The 23841-nt window shown below is 39.6% G+C and overlaps 1 protein-coding gene across 1 annotated transcript in view; it reads left to right on the plus strand.

Annotated features, from left to right (window-relative positions):
• The window catches only part of LOC106571010 (XK-related protein 6-like), a 232469-nt gene extending 214722 nt beyond the window's left edge, over positions 1-17747 (plus strand). The window contains exons 2-3 of the mRNA XM_045695514.1: positions 15080-15276; positions 16563-17747. Coding sequence (XP_045551470.1) covers positions 15080-15276; positions 16563-17533 — 1168 coding nt within the window. The 3' untranslated portion in view covers positions 17534-17747. The remainder of the gene's footprint in view (positions 1-15079; positions 15277-16562) is intronic.
• The last annotated feature ends 6094 nt before the right edge of the window (positions 17748-23841 follow it).

Consider the following 23841-nt stretch of genomic DNA (forward strand, 5'->3'; position numbering starts at 1 on the left):
ATTAGAGACTGGTTAATGAATGAGTAACAGATTAGAGACTGGTTAATGAATGAGTAACAGATGGAGACTGGTTAATGAATCAGTAACAGATTAGAGACTGGTTAATGAATGAGTAACAGATTAGAGACTGGTTAATGAATGTGTAACAGATTAGAGACTGGTTAATGAATCAGTAACATATTAGAGAGTTAATGAATGAGTAACAGATGGAGACTGGTTAATGAATCAGTAACAGATTAGAGCCTGGTTAATGAATGAGTAACAGATTAGAGACTGGTTAATGAATGAGTAACAGATTAGAGACTGGTTAATGAATGTGTAGCAGATTAGAGCCTGGTTAATGAATCAGTAACAGATTAGAGACTGGTTAATGAATCAGTAACAGATTAGAGGCTGGTTAATGAATGAGTAACAGATTAGAAACTGGTTAATGAATCAGTAACAGATTAGAGACTGGTTAATGAATGAGTAACATATTAGAGACTGGTTAATGAATCAGTAACAGATTAGATTCTGGTTAATGAATCAGCAACAGATGGAGACTGGTTAATGAATGAGTAACAGATTAGAGACTGGTTAATGAATGAGTAACAAATTAGAGACTGGTTAATGAATGAGTAACAGATTAGAGACTGGTTAATGAATGTGTAGCAGATTAGAGCCTGGTTAATGAATCAGTAACAGATTAGAGGCTGGTTAATGAATGAGTAACAGATTAGAGTCTGGTTAATGAATGAGTAACAGATTAGAGACTGGTTAATGAATCAGTAACAGATTAGAGACTGGTTAATGAATGAGTAACAGATTAGAGACTGGTTAATGAATGAGTAACAGATTAGAGACTGGTTAATTAATGTGTAGCAGATTAGAGCCTGGTTAATGAATCAGTAACAGATTAGAGACTGGTTAATGAATCAGTAACAGATTAGAGGCTGGTTAATGAATGAGTAACATATTAGAGACTGGTTAATGAATGAGTAACAGATTAGAGTCTGGTTAATGAATGAGTAACAGATTAGAGACTGGTTAATGAATCAGTAACAGATTGAGACTGGTTAATGAATGTGTAACAGATTAGAGACTGGTTAATGAATGAGTAACAGATTAGAGACTGGTTAATGAATCAGTAACATATTAGAGACTGGTTAATGAATCAGTAACAGATTAGAGACTGGTTAATGAATGAGTAACAGATTAGAGACTGGTTAATGAATGAGTAACAGATTAGAGACTGGTTAATGAATCAGTAACAGATTAGAGACTGGTTAATGAATCAGTAACAGATTAGAGACTGGTTAATGAATGAGTAACAGATTAGAGACTGGTTAATGAATGAGTAACAGATGGAGACTGGTTAATGAATCAGTAACAGATTAGAGACTGGTTAATGAATGAGTAACAGATTAGAGTCTGGTTAATGAGTCAGTAACATATGGAGACTGGTTAATGAATGTGTAGCAGATTAGAGACTGGTTAATTAATGAGTTACAGATTAGAGACTGGTTAATGAATCAGTAACATATTAGAGACTGGTTAATGAGTCAGTAACAGATGGAGACTGGTTAATGAATGTGTAACAGATTAGAGACTGGTTAATGAATGAGTAACAGATTAGAGACTGGTTAATGAATCAGTAACATATTAGAGACTGGTTAATGAGTCAGTAACAGATGGAGACTGGTTAATGAATGAGTAACAGATTAGAGACTGGTTAATGAATGAGTAACAGATTAGAGACTGGTTAATGAATGAGTAACAGAATAGAGACTGGTTAATGAATCAGTAACAGATTAGAGACTGGTTAATGAATGAGTAACAGATTAGAGACTGGTTAATGAATGAGTAACAGATTGGAGACTGGTTAATGAATCAGTAACAGATTAGAGACTGGTTAATGAATGAGTAACATATTAGAGACTGGTTAATGAATGAGTAACAGATTAGAGACTGGTTTAAAAATGAGTAACAGATTAGAGACTGGTTAATGAATCAGTAACATATTAGAGACTGGTTAATGAATGAGTAACAGATTAGAGACTGGTTAATGAATCAGTAACAGATTAGAGACTGGTTAATGAATGAGTAACAGATTAGAGACTGGTTAATGAATGAGTAACAGATGGAGACTGGTTAATGAATCAGTAACAGATTAGAGACTGGTTAATGAATGAGTAACAGATTAGAGACTGGTTAATGAATGAGTAACAGATGGAGACTGGTTAATGAATCAGTAACATATTAGAGTCTGGTTAATGAATGAGTAACAGATTAGAGACTGGTTAATGAATGAGTAACAGATTAGAGACTGGTTAATGAATGAGTAACAGATTAGAGACTGGTTAATGAATGAGTAACAGATTAGAGACTGGTTAATGAATCAGTAACAGATGGAGACTGTTTAATGAATGAGTAACAGATTAGAGAATGGTTAATGTATCAGTAACAGATGGAGACTGGTTAATGAATGAGTAACAGATTAGAGACTGGTTAATGAATCAGTAACAGATTAGAGACTGGTTAATGAATGAGTAACAGATTAGAGACTGGTTAATGAATGAGTAACAGATTAGAGACTGGTTAATGAATCAGTAACAGATTAGAGACTGGTTAATGAATGAGTAACAGATTAGAGACTGGTTAATGAATGAGTAACAGATTAGAGACTGGTTAATGAATGAGTAACAGATTAGAGACTGGTTAATGAATCAGTAACAGATTAGAGACTGGTTAATGAATCAGTAACAGATTAGAGACTGGTTAATGAATGAGTAACATATTAGAGACTGGTTAATGAATGAGTAACAGATGGAGACTGGTTAATGAATCAGTAACATATTAGAGTCTGGTTAATGAATGAGTAACAGATTAGAGACTGGTTAATGAATGAGTAACAGATTAGAGACTGGTTAATGAATGAGTAACAGATTAGAGACTGGTTAATGAATGAGTAACAGATTAGAGACTGGTTAATGAATCAGTAACAGATGGAGACTGTTTAATGAATGAGTAACAGATTAGAGAATGGTTAATGTATCAGTAACAGATGGAGACTGGTTAATGAATGAGTAACAGATTAGAGACTGGTTAATGAATCAGTAACAGATTAGAGACTGGTTAATGAATGAGTAACAGATTAGAGACTGGTTAATGAATCAGTAACAGATTAGAGACTGGTTAACGAACGAGTAACAGATTAGAGACTGGTTAATGAATGTGTAACAGATTAGAGACTGGTTAATGAATCAGTAACAGATGGAGACTGGTTAATGAATCAGTAACAGATTAGAGACTGGTTAATGAATGAGTAACAGATTAGAGTCTGGTTAATGAGTCAGTAACATATGGAGACTGGTTAATGAATGTGTAGCAGATTAGAGACTGGTTAATTAATGAGTTACAGATTAGAGACTGGTTAATGAATCAGTAACATATTAGAGACTGGTTAATGAGTCAGTAACAGATGGAGACTGGTTAATGAATGTGTAACAGATTAGAGACTGGTTAATGAATGAGTAACAGATTAGAGACTGGTTAATGAATCAGTAACATATTAGAGACTGGTTAATGAGTCAGTAACAGATGGAGACTGGTTAATGAATGAGTAACAGATTAGAGACTGGTTAATGAATGAGTAACAGATTAGAGACTGGTTAATGAATCAGTAACAGATTAGAGACTGGTTAATGAATCAGTAACAGATTAGAGACTGGTTAATGAATGAGTAACAGATTAGAGACTGGTTAATGAATGAGTAACAGATTGGAGACTGGTTAATGAATCAGTAACAGATTAGAGACTGGTTAATGAATGAGTAACATATTAGAGACTGGTTAATGAATGAGTAACAGATTAGAGACTGGTTAATGAATCAGTAACAGATTAGAGACTGGTTAATGAATCAGTAACATATTAGAGACTGGTTAATGAATGAGTAACAGATTAGAGACTGGTTAATGAATGAGTAACATATTAGAGACTGGTTAATGAATGAGTAACAGATTAGAGACTGGTTAATGAATGAGTAACAGATTAGAGACTGGTTAATGAATCAGTAACAGATTAGAGACTGGTTAATGAATGAGTAACAGATTAGAGACTGGTTAATGAATGTGTAACAGATTAGAGACTGGTTAATGAATCAGTAACAGATTAGAGACTGGTTAATGAATGAGTAACAGATTAGAGACTGGTTAATGAATGAGTAACAGATTAGAGACTGGTTAATGAATGAGTAACAGATTAGAGACTGGTTAATGAATGAGTAACAGATTAGAGACTGGTTAATGAATGAGTAACAGATTAGAGACTGGTTAATGAATGAGTAACAGATTAGAGACTGGTTAATGAATGAGTAACAGATTAGAGACTGGTTAATGAATCAGTAACAGATTAGAGACTGGTTAATGAATGAGTAACAGATTAGAGACTGGTTAATGAATGAGTAACAGATTAGAGGCTGGTTAATGAATGAGTAACAGATTAGAGACTGGTTAATGAATCAGTAACAGATTAGAGACTGGTTAATGAATGAGTAACATATGGAGACTGTTTAATGAATCAGTAACAGATTAGAGACTGGTTAATGAATCAGTAACAGATTAGAGACTGGTTAATGAATCAGTAACAGATTAGAGACTGGTTAATGAATGAGTAACAGATTAGAGACTGGTTAATGAATGAGTAACATATTAGAGACTGGTTAATGAATGCGTAACAGATTAGAGTCTGGTTAATGAATGAGTAACAGATTAGAGACTGGTTAATGAATCAGTAACAGATTAGAGACTGGTTAATGAATGAGTAACAGATTAGAGACTGGTTAATGAATGAGTAACAGATGGAGACTGGTTAATGAATCAGTAACAGATTAGAGACTGGTTAATGAATGAGTAACAGATTAGAGACTGGTTAATGAATGAGTAACAGATGGAGACTGGTTAATGAATCAGTAACAGATTAGAGACTGGTTAATGAATGAGTAACAGATTAGAGACTGGTTAATGAATGAGTAACAGATTAGAGACTGGTTAATGAATCAGTAACAGATTAGAGACTGGTTAATGAATGAGTAACAGATTAGAGACTGGTTAATGAATCAGTAACAGATGGAGACTGGTTAATGAATGAGTAACAGATTAGAGACTGGTTAATGAATCAGTAACAGATTAGAGACTGGTTAATGAATGAGTAACATATGGAGACTGGTTAATGAATCAGTAACAGATTAGAGACTGGTTAATGAATCAGTAACAGATTAGAGACTGGTTAATGAATCAGTAACAGATTAGAGGCTGGTTAATGAATGAGTAACAGATTAGAGACTGGTTAATGAATGAGTAACAGATTAGAGACTGGTTAATGAATCAGTAACAGATTAGAGACTGGTTAATGAATGAGTAACAGATTAGAGACTGGTTAATGAATGAGTAACAGATGGAGACTGGTTAATGAATCAGTAACAGATTAGAGACTGGTTAATGAATGAGTAACAGATTAGAGACTGGTTAATGAATGTGTAACAGATTAGAGACTGGTTAATGAATCAGTAACATATTAGAGAGTTAATGAATGAGTAACAGATGGAGACTGGTTAATGAATCAGTAACAGATTAGAGCCTGGTTAATGAATGAGTAACAGATTAGAGACTGGTTAATGAATGAGTAACAGATTAGAGACTGGTTAATGAATGTGTAGCAGATTAGAGCCTGGTTAATGAATCAGTAACAGATTAGAGACTGGTTAATGAATCAGTAACAGATTAGAGGCTGGTTAATGAATGAGTAACAGATTAGAGACTGGTTAATGAATCAGTAACAGATTAGAGACTGGTTAATGAATGAGTAACATATTAGAGACTGGTTAATGAATGAGTAACAGATTAGAGTCTGGTTAATGAATCAGTAACATATTAGAGACTGGTTAATGAATGAGTAACAGATTAGAGACTGGTTAATGAATCAGTAACAGATTAGAGACTGGTTAATGAATGAGTAACAGATTAGAGACTGGTTAATGAATGTGTAGCAGATTAGAGCCTGGTTAATGAATCAGTAACAGATTAGAGGCTGGTTAATGAATGAGTAACAGATTAGAGTCTGGTTAATGAATGAGTAACAGATTAGAGACTGGTTAATGAATCAGTAACAGATTAGAGACTGGTTAATGAATGAGTAACAGATTAGAGACAGGTTAATGAATGAGTAACAGATGGAGACTGGTTAATGAATCAGTAACAGATTAGAGACTGGTTAATGAATGTGTAACAGATTAGAGACTGGTTAATGAATGAGTAACAGATGGATACTGGTTAATGAATCAGTAACAGATTAGAGACTGGTTAATGAATGAGTAACAGATTAGAGACTGGTTAATGAATGAGTAACAGATTAGAGACTGGTTAATGAATGAGTAACAGATTAGAGACTGGTTAATGAATGAGTAACAGATTAGAGACTGGTTAATGAATCAGTAACAGATTAGAGACTGGTTAATGAATGAGTAACAGATTAGAGACTGGTTAATGAATGAGTAACAGATTAGAGACTGGTTAATTAATGTGTAGCAGATTAGAGCCTGGTTAATGAATCAGTAACAGATTAGAGACTGGTTAATGAATCAGTAACAGATTAGAGGCTGGTTAATGAATGAGTAACATATTAGAGACTGGTTAATGAATGAGTAACAGATTAGAGTCTGGTTAATGAATCAGTAACATATTAGAGACTGGTTAATGAGTCAGTAACAGATGGAGACTGGTTAATGAATGTGTAACAGATTAGAGACTGGTTAATGAATGAGTAACAGATTAGAGACTGGTTAATGAATCAGTAACAGATTAGAGACTGGTTAACGAACGAGTAACAGATTAGAGACTGGTTAATGAATGTGTAACAGATTAGAGACTGGTTAATGAATCAGTAACAGATGGAGACTGGTTAATGAATCAGTAACAGATTAGAGACTGGTTAATGAATGAGTAACAGATTAGAGTCTGGTTAATGAATCAGTAACATATGGAGACTGGTTAATGAATGTGTATCAGATTAGAGACTGGTTAATGAATGAGTTACAGATTAGAGACTGGTTAATGAATCAGTAACATATTAGAGACTGGTTAATGAATCAGTAACAGATTAGAGACTGGTTAATGAATGAGTAACAGATTAGAGACTGGTTAATGAATGAGTAACAGATTAGAGACTGGTTAATGAATCAGTAACATATTAGAGACTGGTTAATGAATGAGTAACAGATTAGAGACTGGTTAATGAATCAGTAACAGATTAGAGACTGGTTAATGAATGAGTAACAGATTAGAGACTGGTTAATGAATGAGTAACAGAATAGAGACTGGTTAATGAATCAGTAACAGATTAGAGACTGGTTAATGAATGAGTAACAGATTAGAGACTGGTTAATGAATGAGTAACAGATTGGAGACTGGTTAATGAATCAGTAACAGATTAGAGACTGGTTAATGAATGAGTAACATATTAGAGACTGGTTAATGAATGAGTAACAGATTAGAGACTGGTTTAAAAATGAGTAACAGATTAGAGACTGGTTAATGAATCAGTAACAGATTAGAGACTGGTTAATGAATGAGTAACAGATTAGAGACTGGTTAATGAATCAGTAACAGATTAGAGACTGGTTAATGAATGAGTAACAGATTAGAGACTGGTTAATGAATGAGTAACAGATGGAGACTGGTTAATGAATCAGTAACAGATTAGAGACTGGTTAATGAATGAGTAACAGATTAGAGACTGGTTAATGAATGAGTAACAGATGGAGACTGGTTAATGAATCAGTAACAGATTAGAGACTGGTTAATGAATGAGTAACAGATTAGAGACTGGTTAATGAATGAGTAACAGATTAGAGACTGGTTAATGAATCAGTAACAGATTAGAGACTGGTTAATGAATGAGTAACAGATTAGAGACTGGTTAATGAATCAGTAACAGATTGAGACTGGTTAATGAATGAGTAACAGATTAGAGACTGGTTAATGAATCAGTAACAGATGAGAGACTGGTTAATGAATGAGTAACAGATTAGAGACTGGTTAATGAATCAGTAACAGATTAGAGACTGGTTAATGAATGAGTAACAGATTAGAGACTGGTTAATGAATCAGTAACAGATTAGAGACTGGTTAACGAACGAGTAACAGATTAGAGACTGGTTAATGAATGTGTAACAGATTAGAGACTGGTTAATGAATCAGTAACAGATGGAGACTGGTTAATGAATCAGTAACAGATTAGAGACTGGTTAATGAATGAGTAACAGATTAGAGACTGGTTAATGAATCAGTAACATATTAGAGACTGGTTAATGAATGTGCAACAGATTAGAGACTGGTTAATGAATGTGTAACAGATTAGAGACTGGTTAATGAATGAGTAACATAATAGAGACTGGTTAATGAGTCAGTAACAGATGGAGACTGGTTAATGAATGAGTAACAGATTAGAGACTGGTTAATGAATGAGTAACAGATTAGAGACTGGTTAATGAATGAGTAACATATTAGAGACTGGTTAATGAATCAGTAACAGATGGAGACTGGTTAATGAATGAGTAACAGATTAGAGACTGGTTAATGAATCAGTAACAGATTAGAGACTGGTTAATGAATGAGTAACAGATTAGAGACTGGTTAATGAATCAGTAACAGATTAGAGACTGGTTAATGAATGAGTAACAGATTAGAGACTGGTTAATGAATGTGTAACAGATTAGAGACTGGTTAATGAATGAGTAACAGATTAGAGACTGGTTAATGAATGAATAACAGATTAGAGACTGGTTAATGAATGAGTAACAGATTAGAGACTGGTTAATGAATGAGTAACAGATTAGAGACTGGTTAATGAATCAGTAACAGATTAGAGACTGGTTAATGAATCAGTAACAGATTAGAGACTGGTTAATGAATGAGTAACAGATTAGAGACTGGTTAATGAATCAGTAACAGATTAGAGACTGGTTAATGAATCAGTAACAGATTAGAGACTGGTTAATGAATGAGTAACAGATTAGAGACTGGTTAATGAATCAGTAACAGATTAGAGACTGGTTAATGAATGAGTAACAGATTAGAGACTGGTTAATGAATGAGTAACAGATTAGAGACTGGTTAATGAATGAGTAACAGATTAGAGACTGGTTAATGAATCAGTAACAGATTAGAGACTGGTTAATGAATCAGTAACAGATTAGAGACTGGTTAATGAATGAGTAACAGATTAGAGACTGGTTAATGAATCAGTAACAGATTAGAGACTGGTTAATGAATGAGTAACAGATTAGAGACTGGTTAATGAATCAGTAACAGATTAGAGACTGGTTAATGAATGAGTAACAGATTAGAGACTGGTTAATGAATGAGTAACAGATTAGAGACTGGTTAATGAATGAGTAACAGATTAGAGACTGGTTAATGAATCAGTAACAGATTAGAGACTGGTTAATGAATGAGTAACAGATTAGAGACTGGTTAATGAATGAGTAACAGATTAGAGACTGGTTAATGAATGAGTAACAGATTAGAGACTGGTTAATGAATCAGTAACAGATTAGAGACTGGTTAATGAATGAGTAACAGATTAGAGACTGGTTAATGAATCAGTAACAGATTAGAGACTGGTTAATGAATGAGTAACAGATTAGAGACTGGTTAATGAATGAGTAACAGATTAGAGACTGGTTAATGAATCAGTAACAGATTAGAGACTGGTTAATGAATGAGTAACAGATTAGAGACTGGTTAATGAATGAGTAACAGATTAGAGACTGGTTAATGAATGAGTAACAGATTAGAGACTGGTTAATGAATCAGTAACAGATTAGAGACTGGTTAATGAATGAGTAACAGATTAGAGACTGGTTAATGAATGAGTAACAGATTAGAGACTGGTTAATGAATCAGTAACAGATTAGAGACTGGTTAATGAATGAGTAACAGATTAGAGACTGGTTAATGAATGAGTAACAGATTAGAGACTGGTTAATGAATCAGTAACAGATTAGAGACTGGTTAATGAATGAGTAACAGATTAGAGACTGGTTAATGAATGAGTAACAGATTAGAGACTGGTTAATGAATGAGTAACAGATTAGAGACTGGTTAATGAATGAGTAACAGATTAGAGACTGGTTAATGAATCAGTAACAGATTAGAGACTGGTTAATGAATGAGTAACAGATTAGAGACTGGTTAATGAATGAGTAACAGATTAGAGACTGGTTAATGAATCAGTAACAGATTAGAGACTGGTTAATGAATGAGTAACAGATTAGAGACTGGTTAATGAATGAGTAACAGATTAGAGACTGGATAATGAATGAGTAACAGATTAGAGACTGGTTAATGAATGAGTAACAGATTAGAGGCTGGTTAATGAATGAGTAACAGATTAGAGACTGGTTAATGAATCAGTAACAGATTAGAGACTGGTTAATGAATGTGTAACAGATTAGAGACTGGTTAATGAATGAGTAACAGATTAGAGACTGGTTAATGAATGAGTAACAGATTAGAGACTGGTTAATGAATCAGTAACAGATTAGAGACTGGTTAATGAATGAGTAACAGAGTAGAGGCTGGTTAATGAATGTGTAACAGATTAGAGACTGGTTAATGAATGAGTAACATATTAGAGACTGGTTAATGAGTGTGTAACAGATTAGAGACTGGGTAATGAATCAGTAACATATTAGAGACTGGTTAATGAGTCAGTAACATATTAGAGGCTGGTTAATGAATGTGTAACATATTAGAGACTGGTTAATGAATGAGTAACAGATTAGAGACTGGTTAATGAATCAGTAACATATTAGAGACTGGTTAATGAGTCAGTAACAGATGGAGACTGGTTAATGAATGTGTAACAGATTAGAGACTGGTTAATGAATGAGTAACAGATTAGAGACTGGTTAATGAATGAGTAACAGATTAGAGACTGGTTAATGAATGAGTAACAGATTAGAGACTGGTTAATGAATCAGTAACAGATTAGAGACTGGTTAATGAATCAGTAACAGATGGAGACTGGTTAATGAATGTGTAACAGATTAGAGACTGGTTAATGAATCAGTAACAGATTAGAGTCTGGTTAATGAATGAGTAACAGATTAGAGACTGGTTTAAAAATGAGTAACAGATTAGAGACTATTTAATGAATGTGTAACAGATTAGAGACTGGTTAATGAATGAGTAACATATTTTTCTAGAAGCCAGTCAGCAAAGAGTTATTGTAGAGAAATGGTCTGTCTGTCTGTCTGTCTGTCTGTCTGTCTGTCTGTCTGTCTGTCTGTCTGTCTGTCTGTCTGTCTGTCTGTCTGTCTGTCTGTCTGTCTGTCTGTCTGTCTGTCTGTCTGTCTGTCTGTCTGCCTGTCTGCCTGCCTGCCTGCCTGCCTGCCTGCCTGCCTGCCTGCCTGCCTGCCTGCCTGCCTGCCACCCACCCATTGTGTGAATTAACAATTGTTGTGAGTGTTTGTTTATGGAAGAGTTATATAGGAGGGAGTCTGCGACTGTTCTCGTCTTGGTGTGTGCGTGTGTGTGTGTCTGCAGCAAAAGGTAAAATGATGCGTTGCGTTTATTACTGTCATTACTCTTCTACACATGAGACTTCATCTTCACATGTCTTTGTCCCTTTGAAGACAGATGACTAGTGATGTTAATGCAGGACTACAGTTCATTATGCCCCCTAGTGTTAGCTCTACAGTACTACGTGTACACATGTAAGGGGTACTGCAGAGCATTGTTTCTCAAACCTGGTCTTAGGGATCCAAATGGATGACATTTTTGTTTTTGTCCTTCCTAGCACTCGCACAACTGATTGAAATCAAGGCATTGACGAGGAGTGGATTTAGTGGAATCAGCTGTGTAGTGCCAGGGCAAAAACAAACATATGCCCTCTCTTTGAGTCCCCAGGACCAGGACTAAGAAAACTGGTCTGTCATGGATTGAGACTTTTTTTAAAAAGAGCTGTCCCGACACCTTCATATACAGTTCAGACTCTATACGGATCTGAAATGGCACCCTGTTTACAGTTTAGACTCTAGATGCATCTGAAATGGCACCCTGTTTACAGTTTAGACTCTATACGGATCTGAAATGGCACCCTGTTTACAGTTTAGACTCTATACGGATCTGAAATGGCACCCTGTTTACAGTTTAGACTCTAGATGGATCTGAAATGGCACCCTGTTTACAGTTTAGACACTAGACGGATCTGAAATGGCACCCTGTTTACAGTTCAGACTCTATACGGATCTGAAATGGCACCCTGTTTAGAGTTTAGACACTAGACGGCTGTGAAATGGCACCCTGTTTCCTCTATGGTGCATAGAGCCCAGCCATGGTCAAAAGTATAGTGCACTGTCTAGTGAATAGGTGTAACGGATCTTCTTAGAGAAGTGGAGGAGTCAGGCGCAGGACACAGGGATGAAGGTAAACCAAAACGTGTTTACTAAAATTATTAAATCCATCTTCTCTTAAAAATACATAGTCTGGAGAAAACACCTCCAACTACACTAAACGGACAAACAATCACCGACAAGACAAACAGGAAATGCAGAGGTTTAAATAATGAACATAATTAGGGAAACTCAAAACAGGTGTACAGAATAAAGACAAAACCAAACGAACAGTGAAACATAGATCGGTGGTAACTAGTAAGCCGGTGACGTCGACCGCCGAACGCCGCCCGAACAAGTAGAGGGGTCGACTTCGGCGGGAGTCGTGACAATAGGGTGTCATTTCAGACATACTCTTTGTCTCTCTTGTGTAGTCAAGGTTCTTTACACACCGTGCTGTTGTTTTTTATCAATAGCCTTTCTTACATCCTCCAGTTTTATCCTGAGTGATCTATGGTTTCATTAGACTAGAACCACCCAGATCTATGGTGACTTTGTAAGGCTGGTCAATACCAGTGATTGTACTGGGATGTGGTGGTCACCTGCTATACGATAACCACAAGAACACCTGCCCAGTGAGAGGGGGGAGAGAGAGAGAGGGGGGGAGAGTGAGAGAGAGAGAGAGAGAGAGAGAGAGAGAGAGAGAGAGAGGGGAGAAAGTGGGGAGAGAGAGAGAGAGAGAGGGAGGGGGGGAGAAAGTGGGGAGAGAGAGAGAGAGAGAGAGGGGGAGAGAGAGAGAGAGAGTGAGAGGGGGAGAGAGAGAGAGTGAGAGGGGGAGAGAGAGAGAGTGAGAGGGGGAGAGAGAGAGAGTGAGAGGGGGAGAGAGAGAGAGAGGGGGGAGAGAGAGAGAGAGAGGGGGAGGAAAGTGGGGAGAGAGAGCGAGAGAGGGGGAGAGAGAGCGAGAGAGGGGGAGAGAGAGCGAGAGAGGGGGGAGAGAGCGAGAGAGGGGGGAGAGAGCGAGAGAGGGGGAGAGAGAGAGAGGGGGGAGAGAGGGGGAGAGGGGGGGGGCGGAGAGGGGGAGAGGGGGGAGGGGGAGAGAGAGGGGGAGAGAGGGGGTGGAGAGAGAGGGGGAGGGGGGGTAGAGGGTCTCTGCAGCCCAGACAGAACCCTGTCCTCTTCCCTCCTTCCTGGTGAGGCTTCATCCCATTACACACAAACACACTTCAGAAACGCCTGGATGTATACACGAGCTAGTGAAGCTGGGACTATATATACACTGAGAAGAATATAACGCAACATGCAACAATTTAAATGATTTTACTGAGGTACAGTTCATATAAGGAAATCAGTAAATTTGAAGTAAATAAATACATCTACGGATTTCACATGACTGGGCAGGGACTCAACCATGGGCCTGGGAGGGCATAGGCCCACCCACTTGGGAGCCAGGCCCAACCAATCAGACAGAAATACTCCTCAGTTTCATCAGCTGTCTGGTTGGCTGGTCTTAGACAATCCCGCAGGTGAAGAAGCTGGAAGTGGAGGTCCAGGGCTGGCATGGTTACACGTTGTCTGCGGTTGTGAGGCTGGTTGGATGTACTGCCAAATTCTATAAAACGACTTTGGAGGTGGCTTATGGTAGAGAAATTAACATTTATTTCTCTTGCAAAAGTTCTAGTGGACATTCCTGTAATCAACATGCCAGTTGCATGCTCCCTAAAAACTTGAGACATCTGTGGCATCAATTTATAATTTGCCACTTTATATTATTTATATTAAATAATGTTTAGATAACCTACATTATTCATCTCATATGTATATACTGTACGCCATACCATCTACTGCATCTTGCCATCTTGATGTAATTAGATGTATCACTAGCCACTTTAAACAATGCCACGTCATATAATGTTTTCATAACCTACATTACTCATCTCATATGTATATACTGTACTCTATACCATCTACTGCATCTTGCCATCCTGATGTAATGTATCACTAGCCACTTTAAACAATGCTGCTTTATATGTTTTCATAGCCTACAATACTCATCTCATATGTATATACTGTACTCCATACCATCTATTACATCTTGCCTATGCCGTTCGGCCATCACTCATTTATATATTTTTATGTACATATTCGTATTCATTCCTTTACACTTGTGTGTACAAGGTAGTTGTTGTGGAATTGGTAGATTACTTGTTAGATATTACTGCACGGTCGGAACTAGAAGCACAAGCATTTCGCTACACTCGCATTAACACCTGCTAACCATGTGTATGTGACAAATACATTTGATTTGATTTGATTTGTGTAACAAAACCGCACATTTTAGAGTGGCCTTTTATTCTCCCCAGCACAAAGTGCACCTGTGTAATGATCATGCTGTTTAATCAGCTTCTTGATATGTCACACCTGCCAGGTGGATGAATTATCTTGGCAAAGGAGAAATGCTCACTAAAAGGGATGTAAACAAATTTGTACACAACATTTTATAGAAATAAGCTTTTTGTGCATATGGAACATTTCTGTGATATTTCATTTCAGCTCATGAAACATGAGACCAACACTTTACATTTTTTATTCAGTATAAATAGACTAATCTCCCCTTTATATGTTCCTTTCTTTCTTTCTCCCTTTCTATCTTTCTTTCTTTCTTTCTTTCTTTCTTTCTTTTCTATATTTTCTCCCTTCCTCTGCCAGGTACATCCGTACCATGTACCTGGGCATCCAGAGTCGTCGTCAGAAGGAGAACCAGAGGCGGTTCTACTGGGCCATGATGTATGAGTACGCTGACGTCAACATGCTGCGTCTGCTGGAGACCTTCCTGGAGTCAGCTCCTCAGCTGGTCCTCCAGCTCTGTATCATGATCCAGAGGAACCGGGTCGAGACGCTGCAGTGTAAGAGACAAGGGGTTCCCCCAGGGGCTCTGTGTTGGGGTTATGAAATATATTATTATATTATATTATGATTCTATTTTATTACATTATATTATAATATTATATCCGGAGGAACCAGGCCGAGACGCTGCAGTTTTAGAGGGGTTCCCCATGGCTCCGTATTGGGACCGCTCCGGTTTTGGTTTGATCTCTTCTACCGTTTTTGTTACAAAAAAATCTTTAGAATAAGTAAATTCCTTGTTCATATTTGTACCATAAGCAACTGTCATCACATTTGTCTAATTTTGTATATTTTACAAAAGTTTCAATTCTCAGTTTGACGCAAAACTCGATATTAACTGTTGCAAAGTTTGGTTTTTTTTAAACATTTTTGCAATCAAAAGTGTTTCATGTGTGAAAATAGTATGTGAATATTACAACAAATAACACATGTTGAGTCTTATCTATGTGAAGGCAACTATATCACAGCAGTGTATTGTGCAGCTCACTTGACGGAGCTGTAATGCTGGACCATTTTTCACATTGCAGGTGATATGAGAGCATCGACTGTACTGCTGATGTTCATGCTGATGTCTCGATCAACATGGACTGTCTTAGGGAAGCAGGACTGGTGTAGTAAACAAGTAACGCTGAGACTGAGGATGTCCTAATATGGACACCGTAGTAGTGTGATTCAACCAACCGTAATATATCTGAATATCACACTATATTTAGAGCTTAATTTTGTTAAATTTACCACTGCACTGTACATGGATAAGCACATTCAAATGTTATATTTTAATATTTAATTTAATAGTTTAGTTTAGCTAAAATTACGTGATTAATTTGATTGTCCGTTGGGTCAGGTTATAAATTAATTTTAATGTGTCGAGATGAATTATTCATTATGAGTGGAAAACAGTTTGACTGTCCTGCAGACACTGATTCTTCATGCTCCAGCTCTCTGCTCGGCTCCAAACATTCTTACTGGACTTACACCTGCCCTGTCACACAGAAATAGTCACCTTTTATTCTCTCTCTTTCTCTCCATCTTTTTCTATCTACCTTCTGGTGCTCTCTCTCTCTCTCTCTCTCTTTCCCTCTCTCTCTCTCTCTTTCTCTCTTTCACTCTCTTTCTCTCTTCTCTCTCTCTCTCTCTCTCTCTCTCTCTCTCTCTCTCTCTCTCTCTCTCTCTCTCTCTCTCTTTCACTCTCTTTCTCTCTTTCACTCTCTTTCTCTCTTTCCCTCTCTCTCTTGTTCTCTCCTTTTCTCCCACTCTCTCTCTTATCCTTCTCCTTTCTCCCTAGGTATGTCTGTGCTGGCCTCTCTCCTGTCCCTGTCCTGGGTGCTGGCGTCCTATCACAAGCTCTTGCGTGACTCCCGTGACGACAAGACGAGTCTAAGCTACCGTGGGGCCCTGGTACACCTGTTCTGGCGTCTCTTCACCATCTCTTCCCGGGTCCTCTCCTTCGCCCTGTTCGCCTCCGTGTTCCATCTCTACTTTGGCATATTTGTGGTGATGCACTGGTGCGCTATGGCCTTCTGGGTAATCCACGGTGGCACCGACTTCTGCATGTCCAAGTGGGAGGAGATTCTGTTTAACATGGTGGTGGGCGTGGTCTATGTGTTCTGCTGGTTCAACGTGCGGGAGGGTCGGACGCGCTACCGTATGGTCACCTACTACACCGTGGTGCTACTGGAGAACGCCGTGCTCACCGCTCTCTGGTACGCCTACCGCGATCCCGCCACCACCGATGCCTACGCCGGCTCCGCCCTCTGCGGCGTCTTCCTGTGCTTCGCCTCGGGCGTGGCCTGCATGGTGCTGTATTACGGGGTGTTGCACCCCGTGGGCCCAGGTCTCCGGGTCCTGGCCTCCTCCTGCTGCGCTGAGCTGCTGTGGGGCCTCCCCTTGCCCCCCGAAGCTGAGCCCATGGCCCCCACCCCGGGCCCCCGAGCCTCTCAAGCCACCCCAACACGGGCCTTTGCGGGGGATTACAATGGGCAGGATGAAGAGGCTACGGATACCTGTCTGCCTGTGTTCCAGGTGAGGTCCACAGAGCCGGTGGACGCGGCCGGGAGACCCATCCGGCCAGAGGGGCCCCTCATCAAGATAGATATGCCCAGAAAGCGTTACCCGGCCTGGGACGTACACTTTGTGGATCGACGGCTCCGCAGGACCATAAACGTGCTGCAGTACATCAGCCCCAACGCGGCGGGCATCAGGTATAGGGATGGGCCACTCCTATATGAGCTACTGCAGTACGAGTCCTCTCTCTGAAGGAATACTCTCCTTCCTTCTCCCCACTCTCTAACTCTCTCTCTCTCTCTCTCCCTTTCTCTCGTTCTGTTCTTCCTGGATCTTCTCCTCTTCTATATCTGGTGCTCTCTCTTTCACCTCCCAGTCATCCAGTCCCTCTACAGGAGTGTGTGTGTGTGTGTGTGTGTGTGTGTGTGTGTGTGTGTGTGTGTGTGTGTGTGTGTGTGTGTGTGTGTGTGTGTGTGTGTGTGTGTGTGTGTGTGTGTGTGTGTGTGTGTGTGTGCGTGCGTGTGTGTATGTTGTCAACTCTACCAAGAAGCTGTCAAGACTATACACATATAGTACAATCATTACTTTATTTTTGGGAAAAAAAATAAAACATACAGAGAAAAAAATGGACTAATCTAATATGAAAGATGCATAGATTTTCAAAGTGAGATATATAACCCTCTTGGGGGGGCGTTATCTGTGTGTGTCTGTCTGAATGTGTATATAAAGTACGACTGTGTAAACTATGATGTGTGTTCATATACTGCGTTGGGTGATGATGAAGGTGATGATGATGATGATGATGATATTTGCAGTGGATATGTTGTTCCTGTCATGTGACTGGTGCAGTGATGGGAATGATGGAGGAAAGGGGTTTGACACTGTGACAGATCTTTGCACGCAAGACACCAAAACTAACTGCCATATCTTTACAGAATTGAATTCTTAAAATGGCTGAACACAAACGACAACCACGTCAGTCACAAATAAAGAAGGATCAGACCTACTACATTTGAGAAGCACACAGGTATCAGATTACAAAGGAACACATAGGCACATTTAGACATTTTAAAACGTCTGCACAACATGTGACTATACTATGAAATATTGATCACCTCTTACCCAGCCCTGGAAATATGTTGTATAATTTCACACTCTCTGTAGAGGTTATCCCTAAACACAGGTCTTGGATCAACTCTCAAATCCTAATTTCAATTGTTTGAGAAGAAATAAACCAAACTGACCTTGAATCAGAGTTTATTGGCACAAATTCCACCCATAGCGTAACAAATAGTGGCCTCTGCTGGTAACAGTCTGTAACAGCATGCTTGATGTGGTTATTTGGATGGTTGACAATATATTCTGTTAAATCCCAGTTGAAATGTATACTGGGACACACACATGAGACAAGCATTAGTTTAGACATAACTCTTCTTTCCACTGACATGAATTTGACCAGTAAGAAAAACAAAGAATTCTTTGGCGTTTCCCTAGCAAAGAAGATAGCATAATGTTTAGAGATGTTTCCACACAAAGGTTGAAAGGTGATATGAGTGTTTTCCGACATTCCAAAGAACTACTTTTTGTTATTTAAACAAACAACTGAAATTCTGAATATAGTCAAATATCTAGATAAATCCAATAAGTTTAGAGGTCACATGGTGGCTGTTGAAAAGCAACCATCAAACAGCACATGAGACGTAAGGATGTACAGAACAGTGTGGTGCAAAGACTTTCACTGTTCCTCCAGCATTCCCTGTTGCTTCACTTTTCCTCCAGTATTCCCTGTTGCTTCACTTTTCCTCCAGTATTCCCTGTTGCTTCACTTTTCCTCCAGTATTCCCTGTAGCTTCACTTTTCCTCCAGTATTCCCTGTTGCTTCACTTCTCCTCCAGCATTCCCTGTTGCTTCACTTTTCCTCCAGCATTCCCTGTTGCTTCACTTTTCCTCCAGCATTCCCTGTTGCTTCACTTTTCCTCCAACATTCCCCGCTAGAGAGATAATGTCTGTGTTCTGTTCTCTAGTCTACATACTCTTTCTCCCTCCTCCTCCTCTTTCTTTCTCCCTTCTCCTCCTCTTTGTTTCTCCCTCCTCCTCCTCCTCCTCCTCCTCCTCCTCTTTGTTTCTCCCTCCTCCTCTTTGTTTCTCCCTCCTCCTCCTCTTTGTTTCTCCCTCCTCCTCCTCCTCCTCCTCTTTGTTTCACCCTCCTTCTCACCCACTTGCATGTCTTTCTTTCCCCTCCTGTTTTCAACTTTACCACGAGGTCTTAGGTTGAACAATAAGCTCATCGGGTGCAAATACTTCTTGCAGGTTGTTAGAATAGAAACCTTGACCAGCATGTGTTGATATGTCATATTGTATTATACTTCAGTCTTATTGTTGTGCCCTGTTCTTTTCTACTGTTCAAATGATGATGGTAGTGGTGATGATGGTTTTATGGCGATGATGATGATGATGAGTGTACCTGTATTTGTGTTTGTTTCTATTTTTTTTACTCAACATGTTGCATTTTTAAAGGTATACTGGTCTTCGCAGTGTGCTCTGAAAGAGAATATTGTATAGCACAGAAGGTTGGTGGCACCTTAATTAGGGAGGACGGCTTGTGGTAATGGCAGAAGTGGATTTAGTGGAACGGTATCAAATACATCAAACACATTCTTCCATGTGTTTGATAGCATTCCAATCGCTTCGTTCCAGCCATTATAATTAGGCGTCCTCCCCAGAACAGCCTCCACTGCTGTTAAAGGAGTACAGGTCAACTGTGCTGGCTACTGCTAGGGTAGTTCAAAACAAAGCCAAGTCATATAGAGCAGTACTGTCTACTCTAGCCCCTAGCCCCTAGCCCCTAGCCCCCAGCCCCTAGCCCCCAGCCCCTAGCCCCCAGTCCCTAGCCCCCAGTCCCTAGCCTGCAGCCCTTAGCCCCCAGCCCCCAGCCCCTAGCCCCCAGCCCCTAGCCCCCAGCCCCTAGGCCCTAGCCCCCAGCCCCTAGCCCCTAGCCCGTAGCCCCTAGCCCCTAGCCCCTTGACCTCCAGATCTAGAAAATACACACAGATGTGCCATGTTCCCTTCTGAGTCTACAGGGCTAGCTACTCCTGAGTATAGGGGCTAGCTACTCCTGAGTCTACTGGGGCTAACTACTCCTGAGTATATAGGAGCTAGCTACTCCTGAGTCTACTGGGGCTAGCTACTCCTGAGTCTATAGGGGCTAGCTACTCCTGAGTCTATAGGGGCTAGCTACTCCTGAGTCTACTGGGGCTAACTACTCCTGAGTATATAGGAGCTAGCTACTCCTGAGTCTACTGGGGCTAGCTACTCCTGAGTCTATAGGGGCTAGCTACTCCTGAGTCTATAGGGGCTAGCTACTCCTGAGTCTATAGGGGCTAGCTACTCCTGAGTCTATAAGGGCTAGCTACTCCTGAGTATATAGGAGCTAGCTACTCCTGAGTCTATAGGGGCTAGCTACTCCTGAGTCTACTGGGGCTAACTACTCCTCAGTATATAGGAGCTAGCTACTCCTGAGTCTACTGGGGCTAGCTACTCCTGAGTCTATAGGGGCTAGCTACTCCTGAGTCTATAGGGGCTAGCTACTCCTGAGTCTATAGGGGCTAGCTACTCCTGAGTCTACTGGGGCTAGCTACTCCTGAGTCTATAGGGGCTAGCTACTCCTGAGTCTATAGGGGCTAGCTATTCCTGAGTCTATAGGGGCTAGCTACTCCTGAGTATATAGGAGCTAGCTACTCCTGAGTCTATAGGGGCTAGCTACTCCTGAGTCTACTGGGGCTAGCTACTCCTGAGTCTATAGGGGCTAGCTACTCCTGAGTCTAGAGGGGCTGGTCTTCTATAGGAGGTCAACTATGGTCTTCTATAGGAGATCTTCTATGGTCTTCTTTAGGAGGTCAACAGTAATTTCTAGAGAGGGCTAGTGCACAAAACCAACCAATGGGAAAAGGTGAATGAATGCATTTCATATGCCAGTTTGTCTATTTACTTAAGCAGTTTTTCTGGATATAATGTGTGTTAAGACATTGTGTTTCAGTGTGGCATGATAATAGTTTTAAATAAGGGTTAGTACTGTACTGACTTAGACATGGGGGGGAAATACCTACCTGGGAGAACTGCACAGCATGGTGAAGGTCTGGCTTCTCTCTAACCCCTCAGAGGTTAGATAGGGGTCAGGGGTCAGGTGGTTAGAGAGAGAGAGAGAGACTGACGGGCGAGAGGGTCTTGCCAGGGGTGGAAAACAACCCGAGGACAGACTGTGTGACAGGGGTTGGGGGAAAAGGGTATCTGTGTCACAGTCACACAGCCCTGTTGTCTTGCCAACAGTTTGGCTCCATCCCTGGTTGCTGCTCTGCCCTCTCACCCATCCCATGGTGCCGTTCCCATGACAACCTTCAATTCCTGTTCCCGGGTGCAGAACAGAGGGGTTGCCATGCCGACCTTCACTTCCTGGTTACTAAAAGAAGGTGGGGGGCGGGGCTGAATGACTGGAGATACTGAAGTGAGGACATGCAATGAGGTGCACCTCCATGACGAGGTGCTGAAACCTCTAGGTGTAGGCTATAAGACTACACCCATTTAGTCTAGCGATATTTAGCCCAACAAGGTGGTTAGGGCTGAGACTACTTCTATTCATCATCTTGTTATGTGGGCTAAGACTGGAAGCATTCAGCCCTGAATATTGGGAGTGACTGGGTCAGTTCCAGTGGGGAACGTCAGACTCAGTAATTATCTGTAGAATAGTCCTTCCTGTCAGTATGCAACTTCTTCTTCTATGTTTTCTGACACAGTCAGTGATCCTTTTAGTTTTAGTTTTGTCTGAATAAATCAAATGAACAATAAAATACCACAGTAAAAAAAAAAAAAATACACAAATAAATAAATAAACAGGCCAAACCAGGGATTGGTTCCTCAGGACCAATAGGATCATGGCCACTGAACCAGCTGACTCAGGGGCCTCTCGACGCAGTCATGGGCTATAAAGTGCACTACTTTTGACCAGGCCCCGTAGGGCTCTAGTCAAATGGGTCAAAAGTAGGGCACTACGTAGGGAATACGGTGCCATTTGAGAGGCAGCCACGGCATGTCCTCACGGGTCTCCGTCCATCCTCAGACTGCAATGCATTCTGGTGCACTGTTGTGTTCTGGGATACCGCCAAATGTTTCTGTTTGATTTCATTTTCCCTCACATGTGTGAGGTTACAGTGTGTGTTCTACAGTGTTTCGGTGGGCAGGTGTGTTTTGTGTGAGTTGGCTGCCTGGTAGGCATTGAGTCTATGGTGCATCATTCCCCTCTAAAATAAAATATAGACACTCTCCCTTTACCTATAGATAAGGTATATATTGAGGTATATACTGATGTATATATTGATGTATATATTGAGGTATATATTGATGTATATATTGAGGTATATATTGAGGTATATATTGATGTATATATTGAGGTATATACTGATGTACATACTGAGGTATATATTGATGTACATACTGATGTATATATTGATGTATATATTGAGGTATATATTGATGTATATATTGAGGTATATACTGATGTATTTTGAGGTATATATTGATGTATATTGAGGTATATATTGAGGTATATATTGATGTATATGTTGAGGTATATACTGATGTATTTTGAGGTATATATTGATGTATATTGAGGTATATATTGAGGTATATATTGATGTATATATTGAGGTATATATTGATGTATATTGAGGTATATATGAGGTATATACTGATGCATACATTGAGGAATATACTGTAGGGATATACTGAGGTATATATTGATGTGTATATTGAGGTGTATCCTGAGGTATACATTGAGGTATATATTGAAGTATATACTGAGGTATATATTGAAGTATATACTGAGGTATATACTGAGGTATATATTGAAGTATATACTAAGGTATAAATTGAGGTATAAATTGAAGTATATGTTGAGGTATATTTTGGGATACGTGATATGTTATCTTTAGGTATATATATATATATATATATATATATATATATATATATATATATATATATATAAAGTAGGGATATACATCAAAGTCAGGTGCAGACAGCAGATACACTGTGATTCCCCCCATACGTCATCATCTTACCCTTGTCTCAACGCTAGATGGCATAGCTATGTTTCTCTTCATTCTATCGGTACCTCATACCCTCACACCAAACCAGTATATTTGAATCCTTATTCATTTATTAACTCATTCAGCTCTCCAGATAAATCTTCTCGTGGCATAGGTGTTTATCTCAGTAGGACATGGGATGGTCATGTGTATATACACACACACACACACACACACACACACACACACACACACAAAAAGAATGGTCACTGCTAACGTCAACCCAAGCGAAGAGAAAACAGTTGAGACGTGCCACCTCCACCCCACAGTCACTACACACACATACAGGGTGACAGAGAGGACGAAACAGCGGGTGGTCGGGTTGGATAGCTTCTCCTTGTTGTAGTGCCTTGTTCCTTCCGGGTGCTTTTGTCCAAGCCACGGCAGCCAGCTCCACTAACAACAACTTCTACACCGGGT

This window comes from Salmo salar, chromosome ssa15 (assembly GCF_905237065.1).
Source record: "Salmo salar chromosome ssa15, Ssal_v3.1, whole genome shotgun sequence".
Taxonomy (NCBI): Eukaryota; Metazoa; Chordata; class Actinopteri; order Salmoniformes; family Salmonidae; genus Salmo; species Salmo salar.